This window comes from Hylaeus anthracinus, unplaced genomic scaffold (genome assembly GCF_026225885.1).
Source record: "Hylaeus anthracinus isolate JK02 unplaced genomic scaffold, UHH_iyHylAnth1.0_haploid 11997, whole genome shotgun sequence".
In the NCBI taxonomy this organism is placed as follows: domain Eukaryota; kingdom Metazoa; phylum Arthropoda; class Insecta; order Hymenoptera; family Colletidae; genus Hylaeus; species Hylaeus anthracinus.
This window is the reverse complement of record NW_026534344.1, coordinates 11035415-11061032: the sequence shown is the minus strand read 5'-3', so window position 1 is coordinate 11061032 and position 25618 is coordinate 11035415. Positions and strand designations below refer to the sequence as shown.

General features: G+C 38.2%; 1 protein-coding gene across 4 annotated transcripts in view; it reads right to left on the bottom strand.

Moving 5' to 3' along the window:
- The window catches only part of LOC128889737 (polypeptide N-acetylgalactosaminyltransferase 2), a 286331-nt gene that overhangs the window by 65244 nt on the left and 195469 nt on the right, over nt 1-25618 (bottom strand). For all 4 annotated transcript variants that reach the window (XM_054147657.1, XM_054147658.1, XM_054147659.1 and 1 more), the window contains 2 exons: nt 1999-2168; nt 920-1039 (listed from right to left, as the gene is read on the bottom strand). In XM_054147657.1, the coding sequence (XP_054003632.1) occupies nt 920-1039; nt 1999-2168 (290 nt within the window). The remainder of the gene's footprint in view (nt 1-919; nt 1040-1998; nt 2169-25618) is intronic.

Here is a 25618-nt window from a genome sequence, read left to right as displayed (position 1 = left end):
TCCTCGTGGAGCCCACGCAGTTCCCAATAATAGTGTATGAAAGGGTTGATTGAACGGCAGGGCAAGGTATTTTTATTCCTCTTCGTGCGACGACTGCGTGGGCGTGGAGTGGGATTCACCGATCGCTGTGTTAACTGCATCGCTTTGGCTCATGCGAGTTTGTTGCAACGTGCTCGAAGGTGTTCGTAGCCAAATTTCTCACGTCAGAGTCCTTTGGCGTTGACGTTTTCCGCGTGCCACTTGGTGATTCGTTTGAAGGTTGCCGAGGTATCAAGGTAAACGACACTCGATTTATTTTTGTTTTATTGTATGTAGAGGGAGAAGTACGTAACTTCATTTTTAAGTATATTGCGTATAATATTTAGAGCTACTCAAGTTCGAAATTCATTTTTGATTGTGATATAGGCAAATAAAAAAACTACTAGGATTTTATATAGCTCAAGAATCGAGCAAATATTTTTAGAAAGCTCTTAAGAAAGACTGACTAGCGTGTAAGGCGCGATAATATAGAATAATATAGAATATAGAATAGAATAAGTAACGAAAGTAAAATGCATAATTTATATTTTGTTATAAATATAAACTGCATATGAAGTATTAAGGTAAAGCCTGTTTCATAGTACAAATGTTTAACTAGGATGTAGGATATAATAAATAAAGCTTTAGAGTCGCAATCATTAGAAAGAACGATAGCTTAAGTCTTAATATAAAATAAAATAATTCTTGAGTCATTAAGAGCGCTGCAAAGAAGTCGTTGAGTTACTAGAAGCACCTGAACTAGAGAAAGTTAAGTACTTTAAAGTACTATATATGGTACAGTGCGAATAAAAATTCTTTGAGGGTGACTTCCTCGAAGCTCGGTCGAAGGAAGTAATTTCCGTGAACAGGAAACTCGATCAAATATGTTGGTTTAACTTACATGGCGCTGCGAGTGTCTGGAATATCGCGATTGCTCGGAAGTCCATCGGATGCTTCCTGATTGAACTTGTTCCTCGCGTATGGATCTTCTCCCGCTCGGAGACCTCCTCTCGAGACGTACCTTGAGAGCAACATAATTGCGAAAATGTTCTTTATTCACGACAACAGACTGCTTGCTTCCGACTGAAGGAGCAATAACGTAAACTTGAGATACTTGAATTTAGCAAGCTTATTGAGAACGTAATGATTCAAGAGCTGAAGGAATTATATTCCATCCGAATAATAGGTGACGAATAAAACCTATTCAAAGCTGCTTCAAATAATAGAGCAGAATTATTAAAAGTGGATTCATCAAACTTACAAATAATGCAAACAACCTAGACAAACTACATGTAGGAATATACATTTTGACGTTTTACTTAACCCTTTGACGTGTACGGACGCACTGGTACGTCCTGACTAATGTGTGCCAGATAGCGTAACGACGCACTGGTGCGTTCAAAGTTATTCTAGGCAAACAGAGTACAAATTCACAGCCGTAATCGCACTATGACAGAAAATAATATTAATTAGGAGTATCTGGCAATCTATGCGTATCGTTGTTCCATTGTGTGTATTCCCATGGTTTAAATACCACGCAATAAATGGATTTTGATATTTATTTTGAAAGTAAGTACTCATCTGATACAGTAATTTGTATTTTGATATTTTAAATATTTTATCTAATAATAGCATAAAAAATTTTCAGACTTACACTTAAAAATGAATATGATATACAATACATATAACATAATTATTAAATAAATAACATATTGTATACAATTTCTTACTATGTAGTTTATGTATTAAAGTATGGTATCAAATATATATATATAAGAAATAAAATTTGCGTATTCCCCAAAAACGCTTACTCGTCAAAGGGTTAATTCGTAAATGCGTACATAGCTAAGAATATCTATGGACCATTTTTATTTTTTGAGTTGCAACTAAACTCGCGTGACTCGGCAGACTTAATTTTTCTTTATGTTTTAAAAGTCGAATAATCGACTTCAAGTTTCATAGCGGTTTTTTAATCGTTACCCCTGCTCGTCGAAGTAGTTCCACGTTACTCTTGGGTCTGGCGTGGGGGCAGGCAGTAGCTCAGACGACATCACAATGGCGGTGCCATCTGGGTCCACGTAGCTGCCGGAATTTCCGGCGGAGAGAGACAACGCCGCCGGTTCTTTCAGTCGCAGGGCTCTGTTTTCGTTCTGCAAGCAAACAAGGATCGTCTTGACGGGGGCGTTATTAAATTTTCTGTTGGAATTCGCTCGCGCTGCGCAAACACTCGGTTCAAACAACAGAGTACAGTGCAGGACGTTTCTCGAATCGCTCCTTGCGATAATGCTCCTCCCCCCAACACGACCAGAATCGATCCAATCTGATCGCAAACAACGTGCAACCTCGTTTCGAAAAATGCAAACATCGTCGAAATACCCGAAGAGTTCGTGATTAATTGTTTGCTACCACACATGATTCCCATCCCGGAATCGATTCAGATGGCTCCTGAATAGAAATGATAATTTTTGGTGGGCAAGTAATCGGTTCAAGACTCGTTAGGTGTGCTTTCAATTTGTAAAATTACTTGGGTTATTCTAGCATGATTTACTTTCTATCTATTCACATATTTATTTCGGTATATTCGAACTCGGTGCTTTTATTGAAGTATCGTTTTTTATTTCTAACATGTGGTTGTTAAGCTATGAAATTATTTGTTTCAGATACTTACATGGATGAAACTCTAGGGACGTATTGAAAAAAAAAATTGCTTTGAAATTAATTGCGTCATAATAGATTAAATAAGAATTACTACAAAAATAAGAAATTTCCATTTCTTTTTCCTGATGGGTACCAACACCAAGGCTCGAAATCATTACTCTCTTCCTACCACACTATACTCATCTCACCCGGTGATATCTGACTCGATAATTCGTTTGAACTTGTCGGCAGGTCGCAGTCAGACCTGCAACGCGGTTATTAACGACGCGAAATCGATGAGGAAGAATCCTCGCCCTTCGCAGCTCCCGTGCCTTTAGTTGGCTTCTGTACAAGAACCAATTGTAAGGCTGGAGTGAACTCGTTGCACATCAGGGCTCTTTGTATTGACACATCGTCGAGATACGCCGTATCGATTTTGCACCGATACCGAGTCGCGAGGCACTTCGTATCTCTCGCTGCCTTTTGTGCGGCGGATGCATTGTGCATCACATATATAGGTCACCGAATTTTGCTCATACTCTTCCCCCCCCCCCCCCATATAGAACACCCTGGTTGTCAGGTTGACTTGCGTAGACGTGTCAAAGCCAGCAACGGCGATCGTGATGAAACGACGGAGACCTCAAGTGCGTTGATAGACCCAGGATACAGGGTTGCGTTCGCATAATTATTAATTTCTGGCCATTCACACTGTTACGCTGGAACCACTTTTGTGTTTTTATATGTTCAATGATCTAACTTTCGATTTACCACGTTATTTTCGTTTTGCATAATCATTTCTGATTTAGATTTAAGGGAAAAGATGAGTTTTTAAGATTTCCAGTGGCAAGGTTCTTAGAATTTAAATTGAATTCAAAATTCATTTAAGTGCTATCTATTCAAAATTTTTGATTTTCATGATGTGTAATTATTTCAATCATTTTTTTTCAGATGGTGTTTAACAGTTTCGAACTTGGTAAAAATGTAGAATCCACGCATCAGAGGTCCGCTAAGTAGAACGTGACAGTATCTGGTCAGACAAGTAGATAGGGTATACATCTAATCATAAGATGTGTAGATCTTATGTTTTCATCAAAGTGTAGATTGTTGAACTTCAATCGTGAAAGACCTTCAATATAAGAATCGTTCGTGTTCACCTTATTGTTTGTCAATAATGTAACAAAAGCCATGAACTGAGAGAAAAACACGAAGTTGTTATTGAGCGTTCGAAGATCGTACATGGAAAACAGTTGATGCTTGCGTAGAACATACGTAATAGTTTGAAACATACAGGGTGTGACATTCAAACCGGACCAAGCTTGCGCAGTGATAGTAATTAATATTATTAGCTACTTCATTTTACGATACAGTAAAATCTTACAACAATCTTCGAAATCGTTCATGATTATTCCCCAACTGAACTAGATTCAGTATTCAATTGATATCGAGTGCTTACACATAGAGAATATCCATTCAGTGTTAATGAAGACATTTTTTTAAGGAAGTGGATTAATTAAACAAACACAGAGTTAAATTTTACTGCATTAACTCCACAAGGCGTACCGTTGAAAATAAAACTAAAACTCAAGTTGTACCAGCTTCAAAATTAATCTTAAACATCAAATAACATTCCTTTTTTCTCCCAAAACGATTTACTCGCAATAAGTTTAAATAAATATCCCACCGTACATAAAAGCTACGCAGAAAGTGGTTTCTAATCCACCTAACCTCAAAGAGATAAGCAACAGAGGAACAAATGGAGCGGAAAAAAAGAAATAGAAATAGCATACAAGGACAGTTAGTTGAGTTTTATTTCGACGCCTCGAGCGTTCCGTAACGTAGTCACGTGGCCCACGAGGAAACCGGACGCAACAGCTTGCCGAGCGTCGACCAGCCGACTGCACTTCCGGTTTAATGCAGCCCCTGACCCGTGCATTAATATTTCACCGTGGCCACGTTGTGTCGCGTTTTGTGCTCCCTTCGCCACCCCCTTATCCGACGCGTGGCTTTCGCAGTTCGTTTTCCGTCTACCGCTCTTTGTTCTCGTTCGAGTCATTTACTCTCCACCCCCGCCTCTCCCTACCGGCGTCTTTGACCGTGAATCCGTGCCACGCCATTTACCACCCTCCTAGAAAATATTGCCATTTACAGTCCCGCTCTTGGGACGCTTGCGATTGTTTGCTGCTCGCCAGGGTCCCTTTTGTTCGACGGATCGATGGACGATCTCGTGTTTACGGCCGATTTCGTGTTTACGCACGATTTCTCGACTCACAAGGACGCAACCAGCACCTTTTCAATTTTTACCTAAGGCTGTGGACTCATGGGGATGCAAAATATTAAAATATATCTGGGTACATCATTCTGTTCTGTGATCAGTTGCAGCTTTGAATGGAGAATTCAATTGAAATTGAATCTACTTGAGGCAATAACAGAGTTGATCGTCGTCTGCTTCAAACAGCTATAAAATTGTTAATTAAAAGAATTTCGACATAAGATTTTGCGAATATATTTTTAAAATTATGTTCCCGACAAAATACATCTTCTCGAAACTGTAGAATACCTCCTTAATGCCAACAATTATTTTGATATTCTAACACGTTGAAGAGTACCAAAAGACCATTCGAAACGTTCACGATAATTAACAATTCTCCTTCATGCTCCTTGAGTTGATTCATTTAAAATTAATAGATTTTACCTTCTCCTCTTTTTTCAATTTTTCTGTGAAGCATCCCTTTGTTTTCTCTGATTGAATGCTCGATGGGTCGATCGGCTAAATTCCAAAGGATGCGTTGCATTATCTCTTCTCGCTTGACAAATTCGCCGCACGTGTCCGTCATAAAATTCATTGCGCGTGCGACGATTACGCGAAGCCAGGAAATGCAGCGGCACGGAGCTTATCACGATGGAGTTGAACAATGACTACAAGCTCTGTCCAGAGGATCGTGTCCGACCGCGATACAAAAACGGAAACACGGAAAAAGAGCTGCTCGTTGCACCGACAGGAACCACGTGCGATTGCATTCAAACGCATCTAGAACGGTTGGTACTCATTGTTATCTCACTGGTCCACGGGACAAATTCTTCCAATTGCTCGATGACATTTGGAAACGCTGCTCTGTTCTTTATTTATGCAAATGGGAATTTTCTTCAAGTGGTGCTATAATCTGACTATAGAAAATTTGTCCACGTTTTGGAATTTTATAGAACGAAATGTGCTTAATATATTCGTTTGAAATTTTGCATCGTTGTTTATGCAGTACTGGGTAGTTTACAGGAATTTTTATAAGAAAAAATACGTAACATGTTCTAATTGCTTGATGACGTTGAAAAATTATTTCTTATTTATGTAGATAGAATGTTTGTTAAGGGGTCGTCGAAGAAAACTAAAGAGATTTCTGGTGATTACCATTTTATATGCATCAAAATCTGGCACATGTATAATTCTAAAAGTAAGAACATTTTCCATTCGTTTTTTAGAATTATTACAATTGAAGAAAACATTAAAACAAGTAGGTTCCTTGTCGTGTTACTCATTCTATACTACTGCAAAAACGCATTTCATCGCTCGAAAGCTACTTGAAAAGTTACCAAACGTTAAACCTTCGTAACATTGTTAAAACCCATTCCAAAGCTGTTACGAAACAAGTTGAATTAAAACTTGAACATCGTACCTCTTAACCAATTCAAATAAAATACAACCAAAGGGGTCAACAAGCATGATGTTCGAGCTTCGCTTTAGTTTTCATCGTAACAGCTACGAGACAAATTTTAACGAAGTTATGAAATCCTGAAACTTGACAATTTCCCAGTAGCATTCGAGTGACGCAATAAATTTTCCCGCTGGTATGCACCACTCTAAAAGCTACTTTGATACGAAAATGCATTAATATTCTTTCTACCCATTTTTTTTCCTGAAAAAAAAATAAATATCGATAACGATAATAAAGTGGATAATGCAGCGCCTGGTTGGTAATTCAGTATTTCTTGGTTTCGACGTGGTTAACCAAAATCGAGCAGCGCGATATTGCCACGGTACGTGATTTCACGTTTATTATCGACGAGGGTCGCATTATTAATCTCGTTATTGCCGCTTCGACAATGCGCGCGCAAACACAAGCGAATTAGAGTTAACGATATTGGCCCGTTTCGATATTGCCCGCGCGAGGACACATTTTCACGAGTAAATTATGATGACGCTGCCATCCGTCACTGGAAACGTTAATGTCACGGGACGAATGCGATCGTCGTCGTCCATTGTGTCGCCACGAATATGATCTGCGATCAACGTGCTCGCGAACGCTTAGGGTAGCGTGTCGGATTTAAATTACTCTTCGAAACTGTCATTAAGTCACGAAGTACGAGTAATTTGTTTAGAGGACGGTGAAGAAGACATTATTTTATTGGAAGTAATCTTGTTATGAACGCATTGAAATTTTAAGGTTTGAAGTTGAGACACGAATACAGGGTATTGTAGATTTTTTGTAATGACTTCTATTATATATTATGGGTAGAAGAATATATTACTTACAATTAGTAATGGTTTTCTTGATATTCGTAGTTTGAAATATTTTTAGATTTGGATTAATGAAACTAATTTTATCTTATATTACTGTGATTGTTTACTAAAAAAATATGATTGTAGAAGTTTTTAATGTTGCTTGTTGTTTTATATTGTATATTGTATGGGAATGCTGGCATGCTAACACTATTTCTATTTTATGAAATGACTCACTTCATCATCGGGGAACATTTATTCCCATATTTTGTTTAATAAATTAACGTTTCTCTCTAAGAAAACACGCATAATTTCTTCAAGTATGTTTAAAAGTATGGTCCAACATTTGAGAACAGTATCATAAATAATAATTCAGAACAAAATTCATAAAAAAGTGACTCCACTCAGCATTCCAGTTCCAAACATTCTTTAAACCTTTTATAGATCAAATATTTATTTCTGCAAACAATTTGCAAAGGATTAGTTTGATATTTCAGGTTATTGCCGCTGTCAACCGTCATCAATATTGCTATTAATTATCAGATACATTATATACGAGTTAAAACGTATACGTCATATTCTGAAAAAATTAAAATTATTTGGTAAAACAATACCATTTGAACCTGGATATATTAGCATGTGATCTGAAAGTTACGCGTGCCCATAGAAGTTTAACACTTCACCAATGAATGTCTCCCTCACAAAAATTCGAATCGTTAATAATAATTCCCATTCCAATCCTCGGATATCCCATTCGAAAACGACGTCACAGAAAAATTCACGAGTCCCGTTTGATAATAGAATAAAAATCTCAGAGTACGTGCGGCGAATATAACTGCCTGGAGAAGCCCGCGCGATGCGCTCGTCTGCGTCTCAAGCCCGGCTCAAGTGGCCGTATTCCAGTCTGTTTTTCTATCCCTCGTGGTTTCCCGCGTGCCCCGACCGCGATGGAACCTTCCACGGCGATTTACATTTGGAGAAGAGCGCCGAGGAAGATCGCTTCTGGTGTGCACGGAAAGGAAACGGGGCGAAGTCCCGCGCGTTCCACCGCTGCGGTCCGTCCGATATGTTCGCGGTGAGTTATGAGTAGATTTGCATATAGAAACTGGGCGGCACGGATTCTGTCCTGGATACGCTCGCTGGACAAAGTAGACAGCTGACACTCGGACGCGACGGGAGGGCATTAAATTCGTGCCGCTGTCCTGTCCATTCGGGATTAAATATCGCCGGCGAAGGACGCGTTTGATCGCCCGCGAGAAATCTCTCGAGGATCCTCGCGGCTTTGGTAATTAATTCTATAGGAAATGATTCGAGCTTGGAGTTCTCCTATCGCGCAATGCTTCTGCGTGTCTTGATGATTTGGAACGAAATTTCAGATGGGTATGGGACCCGTGTCAGAAGTGGCTCTGGAGACTGTTTAGTAACACTTTCATCGCGGGATCATTTTTGCTGGAAATTCTAAGAGACATAGAGGTATGAATTTTATAAAAAATATCAGCTCATCAGGTATGATAAGGAGGAACTTTTGTATATTTTCAATTTATTCATAGAACGGTTAGTTTCAAAAATAAAAATTAAAAACTTAGAAGACCTTTCTCCTGAAATTTAATTTTTCCAACGACCGTCTAACTTTTCAATTTTTATTTTCGAAACTAAGCATCCTATGAATAAATTGTAAATTAAAAAAATGGGAATTTGAGCAATTTTGGTTCATTCTGTGAAACTATAGAAACCCTCGCTTCGAAAATACATAATTTAAATATAAAACATAAAAATGCACATTTCAAGGGAGACACTGATATAGATATGTAGAAAGGATGAACACTATAGCGAACAAAAAAATTTTCTGAGACTTTTCTATTTGCTGAGAACTAAAGAGAGAAAATGAAAAAATTCCTTTTTTAATAAATACGTCTAATAAATACCTCTAATAAGTGCAGATTGCATAACCTAGCTTTAACCTAGCAATTGGGAATGCTTACTACAAAAAAAAATCCCAAAGTAATCCCTGGCCAGCTCAGCAGCGTGCAAATGCTACAAATGTAATGTGTTTCCCCAGATATTTTATGCGCCGTTTCAATTGAGAGGATCAAGGGAAGTTAAGATTTTACGGTGAAATATTCTTTCGCCGCGTTTTGGATCCTCCGCAGGTTATTTCGCGCGAGCCATGCATTGGAAAAGAGGCGGAAGAGAACGAAACCGGCCCATGGATCGTTCCGCTTCCCAACAAGAAAAATAAACGCTACGTGGTTACCTAAAGTAGGAGTAAAGAGCTTTCAACTGGCATGAAGCTTATCCAGAAAAATCGATGTTAAGTCTTGCGAGGTTGAGGGAAGAAAATCGGGGTAGAGTTGTGTTTTATTCGCTATAATAAATCCTCTTTCACTTATCTCATTTATATTTAATAAGTGGCGTCAATTAATTATTTATGCTGAGTGGGAACAGTTGAAATTAAATTTTTCTTAGAGAATTATGAAATTAGCAATTGTTCGACTCGAGCTGTTGATTCTAGATATATCTATTTATAGTCATTTAGATTCAATTTTTTTGCTTATTTTTAGTGGTACACAAACATTAATTAAAGGTATTTTAAATTAAAAATATTATGACTTGACGCATTTATGGATTAGTCGAATCACTGATCCCCATTTTGTATCTCGTATAATATAAATAATTGTTTAAAAAGCATAATAAACATTTGATCAGTAGAGTAACGGTAATAAAATTTCGAAAGTAATTTGAGTTAACAAATATTGAATATTAAAGCCAATATTGAACCAAAATTTCGCAATGAATGCACATACATAGGAGTAGCTAATTCTACTTATGAATTATCTATAACATTTAATGAAGGATTACTGTGCATTCATTGATAATAAATTAATTTCCTATGGCTTATTAATTCTACGTAACGGCCATGATATTTCAATCCACGTCACCAAATGCGAGTTGAATTTTCAGAATCGTCGAACCGTTCAAATTTGTTTAACGAATCACGAATGCTCTCTATCAATCCCGTTTCGCACCAACGAGGACCAATCAACGAATTCGCCAATTTCGATGTTCGTAAATTTTCCATATTCAAGAGGATATCGCTAATATCTAATTCGCCGATCAAATTTCCATCGAATTAACGGCCCATTCAGACTGAAAATGTTTCCGCGAGAACCGCCGTAATTTTCGCAACGAAGTAGTCGCAGCGATCCAGTGGCTTCCATAGATTCAATTACCCGTAAAATTACATTCTGAATAATTCGACGGCCAATGGAACGAAACGCTTATTATATATATCCGCGGCGTAATTAACGTGTGACGGTACGAGTTACGGCGAGCAATTAAAATTAATGGTATATTTTCTGCGTTTCTTTCTCTCCAGCGACCGACCTGACCGCGATTGTCGCGAAATAATCGTCGCAGTCCGCTGAAACTTGTGGATCCCTCGGAGAAAATCCAGGGAAAATGGAAAACGACGACGTTCATCCATTTGCTAATCCTGGGCGACAAATATTGCCTCGTGAGTAGCAAATGCGCCACACCTGATCCACTTTTTATATACCTTGCAAATAATTCCAGCGGATTCTCAGCAGAGGTAGGCAAAATTTTATTGGACTAAAGGATAACGAATGATACTAATGTGTAACCGTTTATTTGCGAGATTTAATTGAGGTCTTTGATTGTGCAGTGTCTGTAAATGTTATGCATATTTTCTGTTAGCGTTTGTTTACCTGCGTTTTTTTATATTTTATATATGTGATACGTCTTTTGTGTGCAATTCTCACGCGTTCTCATTATTATGAAGCTCTTCCTTCTCTACTGGAAACTTTTAGTGATTTTCCACGCGAATTTAATTATTTTAGAAAAACTAGTGTATTTAACCCTTTGCGGTCGTATGTCTACTCTTAGCCATCACAGCAGAAAACTATAATAATCTTCATAAAAGTTCTATAATAAAGTTCTAAAACTATAATAAAGTTCACAAAAGAATTAATAAATCATGCATATCCTTCACAATCTTGCATATTCTTACAATATTGCATATTTCATATTGTATCACTAATTGTTCTTCGGAAATTAATTCCGCCCAGTACGACACCCAGGTCTAAATTTAATTCAACCGGAATGGGTTAAATTCCTTAGATTATTACTCATCGACTTTAGTCACTGCTACTCAGTATCCGATAAATTCTCCAATAATTTTGCCTTAATTACTTTACATTGCTCCTCAGTTATTATACAAACCACCAGTAATTCAAATGAATGCATACCGAGGGAATGCCAGCACCCAGAAGCCTCCCTCCATCGTAAAATGCTTTACACATTTCTAAAAATATGCGAGACCCATTCCTCTCGCTAATCCCACGCTTGTGGAACCCAGATATGCGTCTGAAAGTTCCCTGCACATACACCAGAGTAGAAAAAACCAGAAAATGAATATTTCTCGTGTCTAAGTTATGTGTGTCAAGTATCAGACCAAACACAGACACCGCTCGCGGAAGCATGTAACAATTTTTAATCTGACGTGCTCATGGGTTAATTACGGCGAGTTCGACGCTCACCATTGTTGCGGAGGATTAATCGGTGGGCTAATTCGAGTGGACTTATAAACCCAGTTAGCCAATGGACCTTCTCCTCACGCGGGAGCGTCGCTATCCTGTATACACAGGACTCTTGCGGTTAATGGCTTGCCTCGTTCTGCGTTACTCGTGGCGGTTTCGGACGATTGCAAGCCAGACCACGGACTTTCGGGTAATTTAATGTTTCCACGGCAATCCACTTAGCATCCTAACACGGGTCCCTTGACTTAAGTGCAGCCCGAAGTACGAGCCCTTGGCGGACCGCGAATGTTCAGCCCCCTTACAGGTGAGTTAAACTCGTCCGTTGTTATTGTATGCACGTTTACGTGATCACTGGCGAGCATAATTACCCTAATCGACGCGAAGAAGTTGCCTCGTGGTTTCTAAAACAGGGCTATATCGAATGTGCTCTCTGGTATCGAGATCTTCCTTTGCTTTCGTAGCTTGACTGTAGATGGGGCTTGGAATATAGGAATAATTTAATGCTAGATACTGAGGAAACACTCTGTGACTCTTTTTATATTAGAGAAGAATTGAAGTAAATTTATTTAAAGAGAACATAATTTTTAGCTGATGTGTGTATTCATTGTTCCAAGAAGGAAGTCATGTGCTGAAGTAAATGGAAAGTTAATTGTTTTAGCGTTTATATTATTGTAGTACTATAGCGATACAGATGACACGGCTGTTCAAGCAGAAATCGTATATGCAAATAACGTTTAATATTCTGATATTTATTTTGTACACGCAATGTACTTTACAATTCTAATTCCGTGATAAATTAATTGTAATCAGTGGCATTTTGCATATGTATTTCTTCGAATTACTCGATGTGATATTTTCATAAAAATTATCACTGATTAATTTTCATTGAACTGAAGATAGTCTTTTAATCGGACAAAAACTATGAAACAACTCCGAGGACACCCAGAAAATATCATGACAACTTTACACAGCTAAAATCCACTGAAATTGAAATTGATACCTCTAGGTGAAGAGTTGAAGACCTAGTTAACGATAACACACGTTGGAAAAATATAGGGTCGCAGAAATGAGTGTTGATTTTCGCCGACTTCTCCGCTCGTGTAACCGTGGAACTCGACAAGGTGTACTTTTTAAACGAGTGCTGATTGCTTAAAAAGAAATGAAGTTTGTTCCCTGGTGTTGATTGGGGTAGACATCACCGGTAATATAGAACCCAAGAGCAACCTTTCTTGCAATTGCTCGAGACTAGAGTTTCACGGAGACTCCAAGTACTTGCCTCGATGAAGTGTAAATATGAATAAGGCTTGCCCTTCCATTCCTTTTCTTGGTCGGCTTATGATGGGTTCGTTAGAATGAGAACCCTCACCAGTGGTACCCATCACATTCAGATGGGGTCAGGTTCGGCCTTCAGGCACAAGTACTGACCCTCGGTATAAATAAAAGAATTAACCCTTTCTGACCTAGCGTCTACAATTGAGCACACAAAATTTAAAAATTACCGACACTATCGCTTAGGGCGAATGTCCCTATTTGTGCACATGAAGAAAGGTCAGTTTTACTCGGAAACTATACTATTTTAAACTATATAATTATATTTAATTATACTATTTTAAACTACACAAGATTTTTTTTATTTTTTCCATTCTAATTTTAGTCCAAGTTAACCCTAAAAGTTAAATTACATTAGTACGAGAAGTGTTAATTAGTAAGTGAAGAGTCTGTAAGGGTTAATGCTTGAAAAGAAAAATGTTTCTACAAGGGGGAAGTTCGTGCCAACTTCAAGAATTAACTTCACCGAGTTACTCAATTCGAACTCTGATAGTTACCTTCACCTGTCTAAATGCGATCCAGTTATAAAACAATTTCGACGTTTTGCTCGCCACACGGTCAGCGTCTTTATCGAATTAAAATTTCGCTGGTATCGACGTGGTCAAAGGTTTGCAAACCGTAACAGGTTTAATGGAGTTCAGACAGTGCTGTTCAAGTTATGGTTATCAGGAATTGCGGGGTTAAGGTTAAACGAAACGATAAACGACGTTAGAAGCTAAACAGTGTTTCCTTTGGCTGTCAGGATATGTTTGATGTTGTTAACTGCAATTAGAATGTTTGGCCATGATAGACTATTCTGTGTACATCCAGTCAAAATTAATTCGATAAATAATAAACGCACATTTTATAAAATAAGCTCGAAGCAATTATTTCGGAGACGTGAAAGGATAAAAAAATCGCTGAGACGTAAATCGAGCTATTTTCCGTAGTTAGTTGAAACAAGATTAATTCGCCAGAGTCAATTAACCCTCATGGTTAAGGAAAAAAGCAAATCATGGGAGGAACGAACGAAACAAGGTTCGTCTTCGGGGTTGAAAGTTTTTCCTCTGGCGCTTTTTGATTTACTTCGAGATGCGAGGAAGCTCCCCGTAATTAATTACTCTAAGATGAGAATCCGCGCGTCGTTGGACGATAGGATGATGAAATTTTTATCGTCGGACAGGATGAACGAGATGCCTCGATGGCTTTTACCCCTCGAAGAGAGTTTTCAATCCGACGTCCCCTGACGATGTTCTCTTAACTATACAGAATAAGTCACGGGGAATAGAACACTTCAGAAGGGAGACAGATCTTAGCCTGAAAAATAAATAAATACTTGGGAATTTTTTATGACGACACTAGATGTTTAATGGAAGTAGTGCGTAGATGTGGCGAAAGTACGTACGTTGAACAATATCTGTGCCAATTTTTGTAAGAATATTTCAATTTGTTTGGAAAATATAATCGTTCTTGTGATACGCTACTGGAGTTTTCGAGTTGTTCGGTGAACATTTATAGATTCTATAAAGGTGTTTATATTTTTATGAAAATTTGCAGGAATGTTGTTCAGAGTAGGTATTATTGACGTACTTACGAGATATTTATATTAGACGCTTAGTATCATTAGAAACAATTTTCAAATATTCACATCTTTTTCAGCCTGAATACAAATTCAGTTGACTATATAATCAAGTGGCACATCCTCTCAACGCGAAGTTTATTAAAAATTCCTTTCATGGTATATTCTCAGTGTCTACTTCATGCAACAATTAAAAATAATTACTTAGAGGAAATTAATTATTACTAAGGCATGCTCACTCCAATGGATTAAAGTGTTCGCCATCGATGGTGTCGAAATAGAAATACTAAAAATGAAGACGATATTGGCCGACAATTAAAAATAAAAGATCGAAACTATCCCTTAGTTAGCATTCCCTTCACAGAATTTGGAAACATTTTAATTTTCAAATTTCAAATAAACCATTTCTAAATTCTACGAAGTCACTATTCCGTATGTTCTAATTTCTCAATCTCAATTAAATCTTTTCCAAAATCTGTGAAATTACTGCCCTGTGTTATAGCTTCTTAATCTAAATTAAAAGGATTCCAAATTCTATAAAGTTACTGCTCTGAATCTAAATGAAATATTCTCAATTTCTACAAAGTCACTCCTCTGTTCACTCAATGGATTTCTATCTAAACTTTACGACTACTCAGTCCACTTAGAAATCTTGGCTCCTCACTCATCCACATTTCTTGCTTTCAACCCCCCAAGGGATACAGCATAGGCCACTGAGATATTGCGAAACCCTGGACTAGACCACCCTAGCCCCTCTGAAGTCAGACGCGGTCCTTCGGTAAACTTTCCTCCTTTATTTACACCACATCGTCGGTACACACAGTCTATCGCACGGCCATCTTCGACAGATCCTCACGGCATCGTTTCACCGTCACAAAAGGAACGTCGCAGTCGCCTGTATCCGGGCTAGAAACATCTCCCGAAACGTTCTTTCAAGGCGAAGCTCTGGCTACGACGTCTGATCTCAATGGTAGCAATACGTCCCGAAGGCGGAGTCTAGCCAGCGACATAGCCGAGACCTGAGAATCGAAGGAGAGCGGCTATTGTTGCCGGATAATTAAGGGAATTGATGAAAGATTAAGGAGTTCCTCGTCGTCGCTCGACATACATCCCCTTTCGTCTTCTCTTTATACCTCGCCAACCTGGTGTTCGATCGGCGACGCATTGTGTTCCCGATATCAACTCCCTCTTCCTGTATATACAGGGTGGCTTACGTAACTCCATTACCTAGAACATTTCCTCCGTCTTTGGGGCCTCCAATTTCCGCTTCCTACATTTTCGGATGAAAATATTTGCGATTCGAGCCACGGGGAAGTCAGCTTTGTTTACAAAATATGGTAAATGTTTGATGTTTGAAATGTATACCGTATTTTTCACTTGAACTTTAACCCTTTTATCCTTTCACTTTTGAATTTTATTGACGAAGCTTGTTATTTAGATACGATTTTTTAATTTTTCTGTTTGATTTCGTTTACAATAGACAACATTTTTATTACATTTTTTCCTTCGATGTGATCTGGTATCAATTACAAGTTCTTTAAATTGTTGTCCAAACATTATTTAATCCCTTATGTCAATCCCATAAATATTCGCACTCTCTATGTCTATTGAACAAATTTGTTTAAATTAAATAGTAAGTTTGTTGTTTCCAAGTGTATGTTTGTGTAAATAAGTTGATGTATATATATATTAAATATATACATGTTTAAGTGTATTCATATATATATATATATATATATATATATATATATATATATATATATATATATATCATTTATAATGAAATCATTTATAATGAAAAATTCATTTGGTAATATCAAATCTATTATTTAATTTAGTCAAACTTTTTCGATCGACAAAGAGGATACGAATATTTATGGGATTGGCTGTATATCGATATTTTACAACAAACGCGATGCAGCTGACTTTTCTAAAATAACATCACAGGACGTCAACTGGAATTCGCGTCCAAAGCGGATTTTCTTAAAGTCCTCTCGCCAAGATGCGAGGGCACAGCCAAAATTGATTCTGGAACTTTTCGCTCTCTCTTTCACGGGGCTACTGTTTGGGAGCATTAGTTAATTACTTCCTTCACATGCTTACTCCCCGTGAACTTTCTCCGTCCCGTGTACACGAAGTTCCCCGCACTTTAAAAGACACCACGTATGTCAATACTTTAACTTAGCGCCGTTCTCAAGGCGAGTTCGGTTGTGTAACGTACCAAGCCCCCCTTAATGGGATTTCCTCGCTTTATCGGGTCGAGGGTTACGCGAGATCGGTGAAGTTTTCCTCGCCTCGGTTCGTTAGTCAGCGAAAATTTCATTTACAAAACCGAAACCGACGCGCGAATTTTCTTCACCGCGTTCGTTTTCGAGGCGAGCCTGGCGCAGGGCCAATTACGCGGGTTCCTTCCGCGGGACGCGGAAACGATAAAAAAGCTTGACAATTAAACGGCCAACTTTATTAAAACGCGTCACACTTGCGCGCCCGCAAAAACGGATCTATTTTTCTCCGCTCGCCTGAATTGCTTGGGAAAGGGATTCAACCGGCGACCCAATTTTATTGTCAATGCGTGGATAAAAATTTTTAAAAAGCTCGTTGCATTGACAATTTGCAAATTTCAGAGATCTCTGAGTAAATTGTCACGGTGGTCCATATAACCATCCAGTTGTTCTTCTAATCAAAATGGATGGTATTTATATTTTCTGTGAACCAAAGTTTTGGTTAGGGTAGACAGGACTCTATCAGTATAAATTATTCATGTTCGATGTCCTTATATTTCATCCCTTCGCAATATTTACCCCAATAATTATCGAATAAACGTTGTAATGTTTTTTCTTCTGTGAAAAAAAAATAGAAATATTTGTCTAAATTCTTCGTATTGATTTCAGTAATCATTAGAGATATTATTTTATTATATGAAGATGACTATCAGTAGGTTCATATAGTTTGTCCTTATATTTCATCGCTTCGCAATATTTACCCCAATAATTATCGAATAAACGTTGTAATGTTTTTTCTTCTGTGAAAAAAAATAGAAATATTTGTCTAAATTCTTCCTCTTGATTTCAGTAATCATTAGAGATATTTTATTATATGAAGATGACTATCAGTAGGTTCATATAGTTTAGAAATAAATTTAATGAACATTGACATCCTTACAGCATGAGTAGCCATTGTATAAATTAAACATCGAATATAAATGTACATTTATACTGATAAAATTTCAAATTCAATAGACCCACGAATATTCACAATAAAAGTATAAACAACGTATAATAAACAACTTGCTCATTTAGCCACTACTCAAATTATCTTTATATTTGGAGAATCTAACAAGAATAAAAATTCCAGAAACAGAAATACCACAGAAAAGAACAATTCTTCAAGTCTAACACCACTGATATTTCCAAATATAAAGGACCTTGGAGCGTATGATCCTCAATTATCTCGATCGAGGTACGTTTCCCTAGCTCCCCTAGTTTCCGAAGATCGTTCCAAGTCTGTAGAAAATAGTGGCTCGTTCGCTGTCGAATCGAAGGATTCTCTTAATCCGGGAATCGGATTAATCGAACTGCTGGATTATCAGGAATAATAGCCCCCAGCACTGAAGGCGAAATCTTCATCGTCCTACAAGTTGTAAGGCCTGCAGCTTCAATGGCGCCGTTTCCATCGGATGAAACGTCTGATCGGAGACCAGGGTTGCAGTCTTCGAGTATGTTATCCAGAGAACGAGGAGCAAACGGGAAGGCTCGGATGGATTAGCTCGGTTGGATTGATTTTGATAGATGAAGACCGGGTCTCGGAACGTTTTCTGTTGCATCCTGGTGCAGTACTTTCTGCGTTTTAATTCTCTCGATGATCCACAGCAGCTGTTTGCCAGTGTTTCGACGTTGATGGAAGGAAGAAGCTGGGTCAATGAGATGTGCATACCGGACGAAGACCCGACGGTGTACTCGCTATAGCCAGATGGGAGAGATTTGAATCTGGATGGCGATGGGAGCTTGAATCTCGTTAGACGTGTCAAGCTATGATCTACGAGATCTGATTGCGGTATTTCTTTTCGCTCCTGCTGGAGGCATCGTTTGTGGCTGCTTATATGCAAGCAGATGCAGGTGTGTTTCGTTTGGTCTTATTATTACACGAATAACAAATAGAGAAATGGGTATTGATTCAACACGTTGGTTGCCAGACTCAAATTCGTGGAAATGTCTACAGAATTTAAATTTTGTCTCGAAACTATTGAAAACTTAACACTTATTCTAGTATTTAATTTGTGTATCATCACCAAATTCACGAATCCTATCCAGATTTATTATCATTACCGCCTCACCTTCGAAATTAATTTTTTTATGGTAAGTACTGTCATCCATTTCTGGATGACATGGCGACCAGTGTGTTAATTTATTCCGTCATTGTAGCGTATGTGTTTTAGTACTTCAGTTGTCAATTATTTTACTTTTTGGGGGGAATTCTTCAGAGTAATAATAAAATAGGGAATAAGGCCAACTAAAATATTGATTAAATTCCTTTCATATATTTTAACACATTCGCGACCGGTAAATCTTTTACGATTCTAATACCAAGTATGAAATTCTGAAGCTAGATATCGCAAATTTGTATCGTCAGGGCGAAGATAAAAATGATAAAATATGTTTTGAAATATGAATATTGTAATATATACTGTATAAAATAAAAAGATTTTCATAATTTAGAATAGAAACCAGGAATAGAATTCGAAGTGACGTGAATTCACGTCATCGGTCGCGAACGTGTTAATATTTGTTAATACGTGTTAATGAATAATATCTTCTTAATTCTTGAGGATGATAGGGAGTTTGGTAGAAGTACGAATTGAGTAAACAGGAAAACAGATCGTCGGCGCTCGAACGGATAAGTAAACGTATAAATTAAATTGTTCGGGCACTTTAACGATCATTCCTTTTCGAAGTTCCATCGACAGAAAATGGCCCGTGGTCGACGATACAACGTGTACAAATAACGGGCCCGGTGACGTATGAATCGGCCACGGAAACGTTAAAAGATTCCGCAGTGGTTGGCCGCACGAATCGTAGCGAGTGCTGTTTTCGAGCATTTTATCTCCATTTCCCGGGCACGTGAATACCCAGGGCCGAGCGCCATTGAAATATGTGCATTTCCTATTTCGCGAAAAATGCACGCCACCGTCGAAAGGCTGGCTCTGATTTTCAGACGAGGCCGCCCACGCCTCGATACCGGAAAAATATACATCCAAAATAAGGAAACGCAAAGTATAGGAGCAGGGCTCCGAACTGCGAACCCGAGTCACGCTTCACGATTCGTTCAACCCTCGTACTCTTTTGCCAACGGGAGAATCCCTAGGTTTTTCGCTCGTTTCTGGGTTTTTTTTTGCGTTCCTCCGAATGCCGGCTCGCGCATCTTTTTTTCTTTTGCACGAATGGAGAAGCTTCGAGCTGCGAGAAAATATTTGTACAACCGCGTTCGTTGGAATAATGACTGGTTGCTAAAATTTAATTTTTACTGAAATGAAAATGAGAGATTTATTCTGGAGGTTGGAATCAATTTCTTTGTTTGATTGTATGAACTCTCGAAATGCTTCCAAACTTATTTCATAAATCCTCTTCGGTGATTTTTGTATGTATGTGTTTTTAGGAAGTCGATACTATTATCTTCTTTTTTAATGATATCACAATTATTTGTTACTGTAATCTGTATCGAGTGATAATTGTGTTTGAGAGAGTTGCATTGTTGGACTCTCTGCACCAGTAATTCATTTTTATTTGACAATGGACTGAAACGTAACAATAGGTAGAACTGTGGATTTCGTGCATTCGCTTTAGTTATTTAGTGTATTATGTATTTATTTTATACATTTTACACAATTCATTTGAAGCTCTTTGTAAGTATTTATTTTATGCACTGTATGAATTTAATTTTGTAGATTTCATGCGTTCCGAGCATTTTATTTCCTGCAGTTTATGATATTTTGTTGCACAGATTTTACAATTCTTTATTTGAAGCATTTGAGGATTATTCAATGTATCCAGAACATATACACCGATACAGAAAGAAATATTATTATTGTTATATGAATTTATGAAATGGAATTTATATTTGCATGTTTCATAATTGCTTGGAATTCTTTATTCTTCAGAAATGTATTAAGTAAACGCAATACTTCTTTACAATTTGATTTTCAAATTATTATTCTTCACCACTATCGAATAATTACTGAAGTACAGTTGACTAAACTCATTAAAAAATTTTCCACACACATTTATATAATCACTCAGCTTCCAATTCTACAAAAAACATACTTTAGCATTACATTTATTATCAATACATATAAAGTAATTACCGGAAAACACTTGGCGAAGATAAAAAAAAATGTCTGCCCCTATATCGTCGATGACTAAAAATTGACTCGAACAAATAAAAGGAAGCCACGTCGATTTCGAAAAATACACAAGCCGAAATTCGACCTTCTAAAAATTATTCTAAACGTCTATGTATCTGTCAAACACGATCCAACGCGACTCGACGTGTATTTAATCTCCTGCGACTGTACACGAAGCGACAGTGGATGCGTTAGGCGTGAAAATACGATCGGCAGGAATTAGAAAATGTGGTCGATACGTGGCTTCGACGGTGTCACGTTGAACAATGTGAATGGCGATTGCGGCACTCGCTCACGGAAATGCCTTCCATTAGAGAAATAATGGCTCCGCGCGAAGGATTTTCATGGAGGATTGGAGACTAGAGCCGGCCTGGAACGTTGATTGGGCTGGACGCTTAACGATTTATTGAATTTTTACGCTGCGCTCGTCGCCGTTAACGGGACGTTAATACGGAATAACAAATCATGTCGATGAAAATTCTCTGAAAAACTCCCAACGCACAGGATGAATCGCGTAACACGTCGTTCCCTATTATTTTCGTCTTTAGCGCTTCGATAAAAGTGCTTTCATCGTGGACGAAGGGGTTCAGAAACTCCTTACAATTGGCATAAGATTTCTATTGCTAGAGGAAAGGGATTACCAGAATAGTGAATAAATATTTCAAATTTTTGTCGATTCTGTAACACAAAAAAATGATAATGGAAGAATGGTAATATTGTTAGATGCCGTGGTATAATATTAGTTTGAACTTTTATTTTTATTTTTAATACCATTTGGTAATTTTAGACCCCAATAACTAAACTCATGGACAAGTAATGTAGATTACTCTTGCTTCGTGGAGGTTATTTCGTTCTGTCTAATTAAATACATATTCTAAAAATTACTCGATAGCACATCTAGCGCGGTACATTTAACCGAAAACAATGTACTCGGATTATTCTATTTATCGTTAGAGTACAGTGTAGTAAGACCGTGCTTGTTCTAATAAGCTGCGTATGTAGTTAGTGTAAGATTCACTCTGCCTGTGGCGTCTAACCATGCGCGAGCCTGTTCTACTTGTTACTTCGTCCAACCATGAAAGGATTCATTCTATTGTCTGCGGTGGCTAACCATCCACTGGTCTATTCTACTGCAGCAAATGCACTGCGCCAGACTCGCAGGAATGTCTGACGTGCGTCGGTTTCCCAGGTAGTACAACTTTTTCGAGATAGACATCCGAAGAAGACAGTAGAACAGAAACAGGTATTCAGACTATTGCGAGCAGAATAATCGACTCAAATTTAGCATGTTGAAAAGTTAGAGCATCTACTCAGAACATCATTTCAATTAGGTACTGAATCAAGTTTCTTTAAGGATACTGGCACGAATACAACAATTTATTTAAATGTTTAAATTATTTTTAATATTGCAAGGGTTAAAGAGACTGGAAGGGAAAGAGAACAGTGAATAAATATTTCAAATTTTTGTCGCTACTGTGACACACGAGTATAAAAATAGAATGGCAAAATTGACAAATATCGTGGTACAATATTGGTTGAACTTTTATTTTTATTTTGAGTAAAGTTATTTATCACAGTGAAATATTGCTTCTAAAATTTGTTACATATATGGTGGTGCATAAGAAAGAGGTTATTTGAATATCTATTCTACTTTCATTTACAGGAATTATTATTTAAAAGCGTTCTGAGGCTTTAGCAGTTTTTAAATAAAATAAAATAGAAAATCATGACAATAAAAAAAAGTAAAAAATTACAATAAATGAGAATAATGATACACTACAGAATCAGTATTATCGTTATACTTCGTCAATTTCGAGATCAGACAAATTTATACACGATCTGGATACATTTTCAGTAGTATGAGTGTACATTTGGTCAAACATCGTTTAATTCTAACTACTAAAAATGAAAGCAAATATTTGTAAATAAATGTCCTATTTACTTTAAAATATCTTTCAGTTTAGAATATCCACTACCTTGAGAAAAACGCATGGATTAAGTAGAGGAAGCACGTGTTTGGTCAGACACTGTTTACTTCGATACTAAACTTACAAATATAAGAAATGCGTGAAGAAAAATCGTCGCTGAAGTGGTTAAACAAAAAAATGTCTCTCCGAAGAGGATAAACACCACAATTACGCAAGGAACGATCAGATTTCAGCCACCCTTACACGCATAGTCAGTCTCCCTTGCAACGGACCCTAATATCATACCAACGTCAAAGCGACTCATCTCCTCGACGTCTGAACGAGGGGTAAACATAGGAGTAAACGAGTAGCGCTAGCTCACTAATTACTCGAAACGTTTAATCGGCTGGAGACACCGGTATCTGCATCCCGCCATATGCGTCTGTCGCTGGCATCCCCGTTTCCCGTGTACGTGCACCGCTCGCATCTGTTACCTGCTGAACGGACCAATCCTCCTTCCCAAACCCCCAAGCATCGCGTCCTCTCGAATCCAAGCATTTGTCAAGCTCCGAGGAGTCGGATCGAGGTACGTACCAGCACAGCGAAGCAATCGCTGGCCTCAGGTGTGGCCGGCTGTGTATCGTTCGACTGATCTTCCATGCAGCTCCGCACACTGGGACGTACCACTGTGCCTAAGCTGTCATTCTCTCGCCGACAGCCTCGTTGAGGGTCGTCTTGTCGACGCTCACGACCAGCCGATATTCGGAGAAAAGCCCTGGGGGCCAGGGAATCTCGACTATTGTTCTCGGGACATCGGTTCGATTTGGAGCTCACCGAAGGGGAACCGAACGATTGGACGCTGTGTTTTGCAGCTACCAGGGTAAATTGCTTGCCACTTCGTGGAGTGTCTGCGATTGACGGATGAATCTCGGCCACGTTTCGCTGACATTCCCATCGCTAGTAGAAAACTCCGTGCACGCGATCCTTAGAAAGTCTCGGGGAAGTTTCAACGTGAAACTTTGTTGCGGGAAAGCCTTGGTTCATTTTTTAGTAGACTGGTGCATGTTTCGGTAGCTCTTAATCGAAAGTGTTACTTTCTGAGACGATGCTCTCTAAAATGAATGCTTTCGGTGTAGAAGAATTATTTACAGAAGAATTATGACAACGAGGTGTAAAAACGAATGCAATGTTAACTATCAAAAGACGAATATTTGAAAATTTTTGCAGTCACTTTGCAGTCACCACTGTTAATAATCACTGCTATATTTTATTTATTCAAGACAATTTTAATTCATAGTGCGTACTGATACAGTGTTAATTATTGGTACTCCTACTGTGAAATTATAGATTGTGTCATTCTTAGCCACTTCTCATTGCTTCGACAACGGAAGAGCGTTTCAGTCATTCCATTCTGACGATAAATATTTTCGCAGGAAGTCTGCCCACGAGCGAAAAGAGGATCGGGAGGAGCATTCCAGTCGGAGTTACCAGAACTGTCACCCGGTTGGTCGTGCTATCTTCGGCGACGTTAATTAGAAAATAATTAAGCAGTGCAATTTCCTGCATCCTTAATTAGTGGAATGCGTAATTACACGAGGGACAGACGGGCTGCCAAGGGGAGGTGGAGCCAGGAATAACCGACGACAAATGAGATTTTGTCAGCTCGCGCTACGGAAATTCCTCGTTTAATGATCGAAAATCAGTACTGACAGTTTTCTTCGATCGAGGGTGGACGGAGAAGTAGGTAGGTCTTCTACATAGCGAAGGAATTTGAAGCTAGGGTTCCTCCGGCATATTTGAACTAATTGAATATGATTGAAAAATTTGAAATTTACATGTTGAATTCATTCGAATGATTATCGAAATAAACGTTGACATCGTGAAATTATATTCTCGAAATGAAACAATGACACCGAAAGATTAATTAAACTTTGAGGAAGAACCCACGGCATTGTTCCGAGAAGTTACTGTATTTTTGGCCCGCTATCGTCCAATCCGTCGACGGAGACTCCGAAGGGGGTGCAGGGGGCGAGAGGTGGTTTGGAAACGCGCCGACTTTTGGGGTAGTTAAAGACAGAGGCAAGCCCCCGAGATTCGTAACTTTCGATCTGATTCCAAGTTAGGGGCCGCTTCCTGCAAACATTTCCAACTTGGTTTCGTGTACAGACTTGGCTACCTGCTGGTGAGCGCGTATCGGCCCAACCACCCGCGCAATTACGGGAAATTTGGGAAACGAACGGCGGATCGTCTGTCGCTAATAATTTGGAAAAGCTTCGCGATAGGATGGGTTCTGGACGGCTTTACCGGAGAATTTCGGTTGGAATTAATTTAGGGAACTATGGAAGATATAATACATTTATTTGGGTTAGCAATTTGAGCTTTGGTTAATTGAGCGAAATGAGTTGAATTTGATTGGGAGCTTCGTGAGCAATGGTTCTAGAATTGTGTTTCGTGAAACAAATTTTTGTTGTAATATAAATCGAAGAAGGGTTGCACACTTGGGATCTGCATAATGAACTTCTTGTTTTATCGACATTCGTCCTCCATCGAAGATTATGAATCTGTGAATAATACAGAATGCTTATATTGAATATGAAACCAAGAGTGCATGCATAGTTCAAATTTAATACGAAAAGGACTTGTTCAAATATAATATATAAAATAAAAATTGTAGAATTGAGAATTGCATTGAAGAATAAGAAACTAGAAATTCTAATTAAAAAT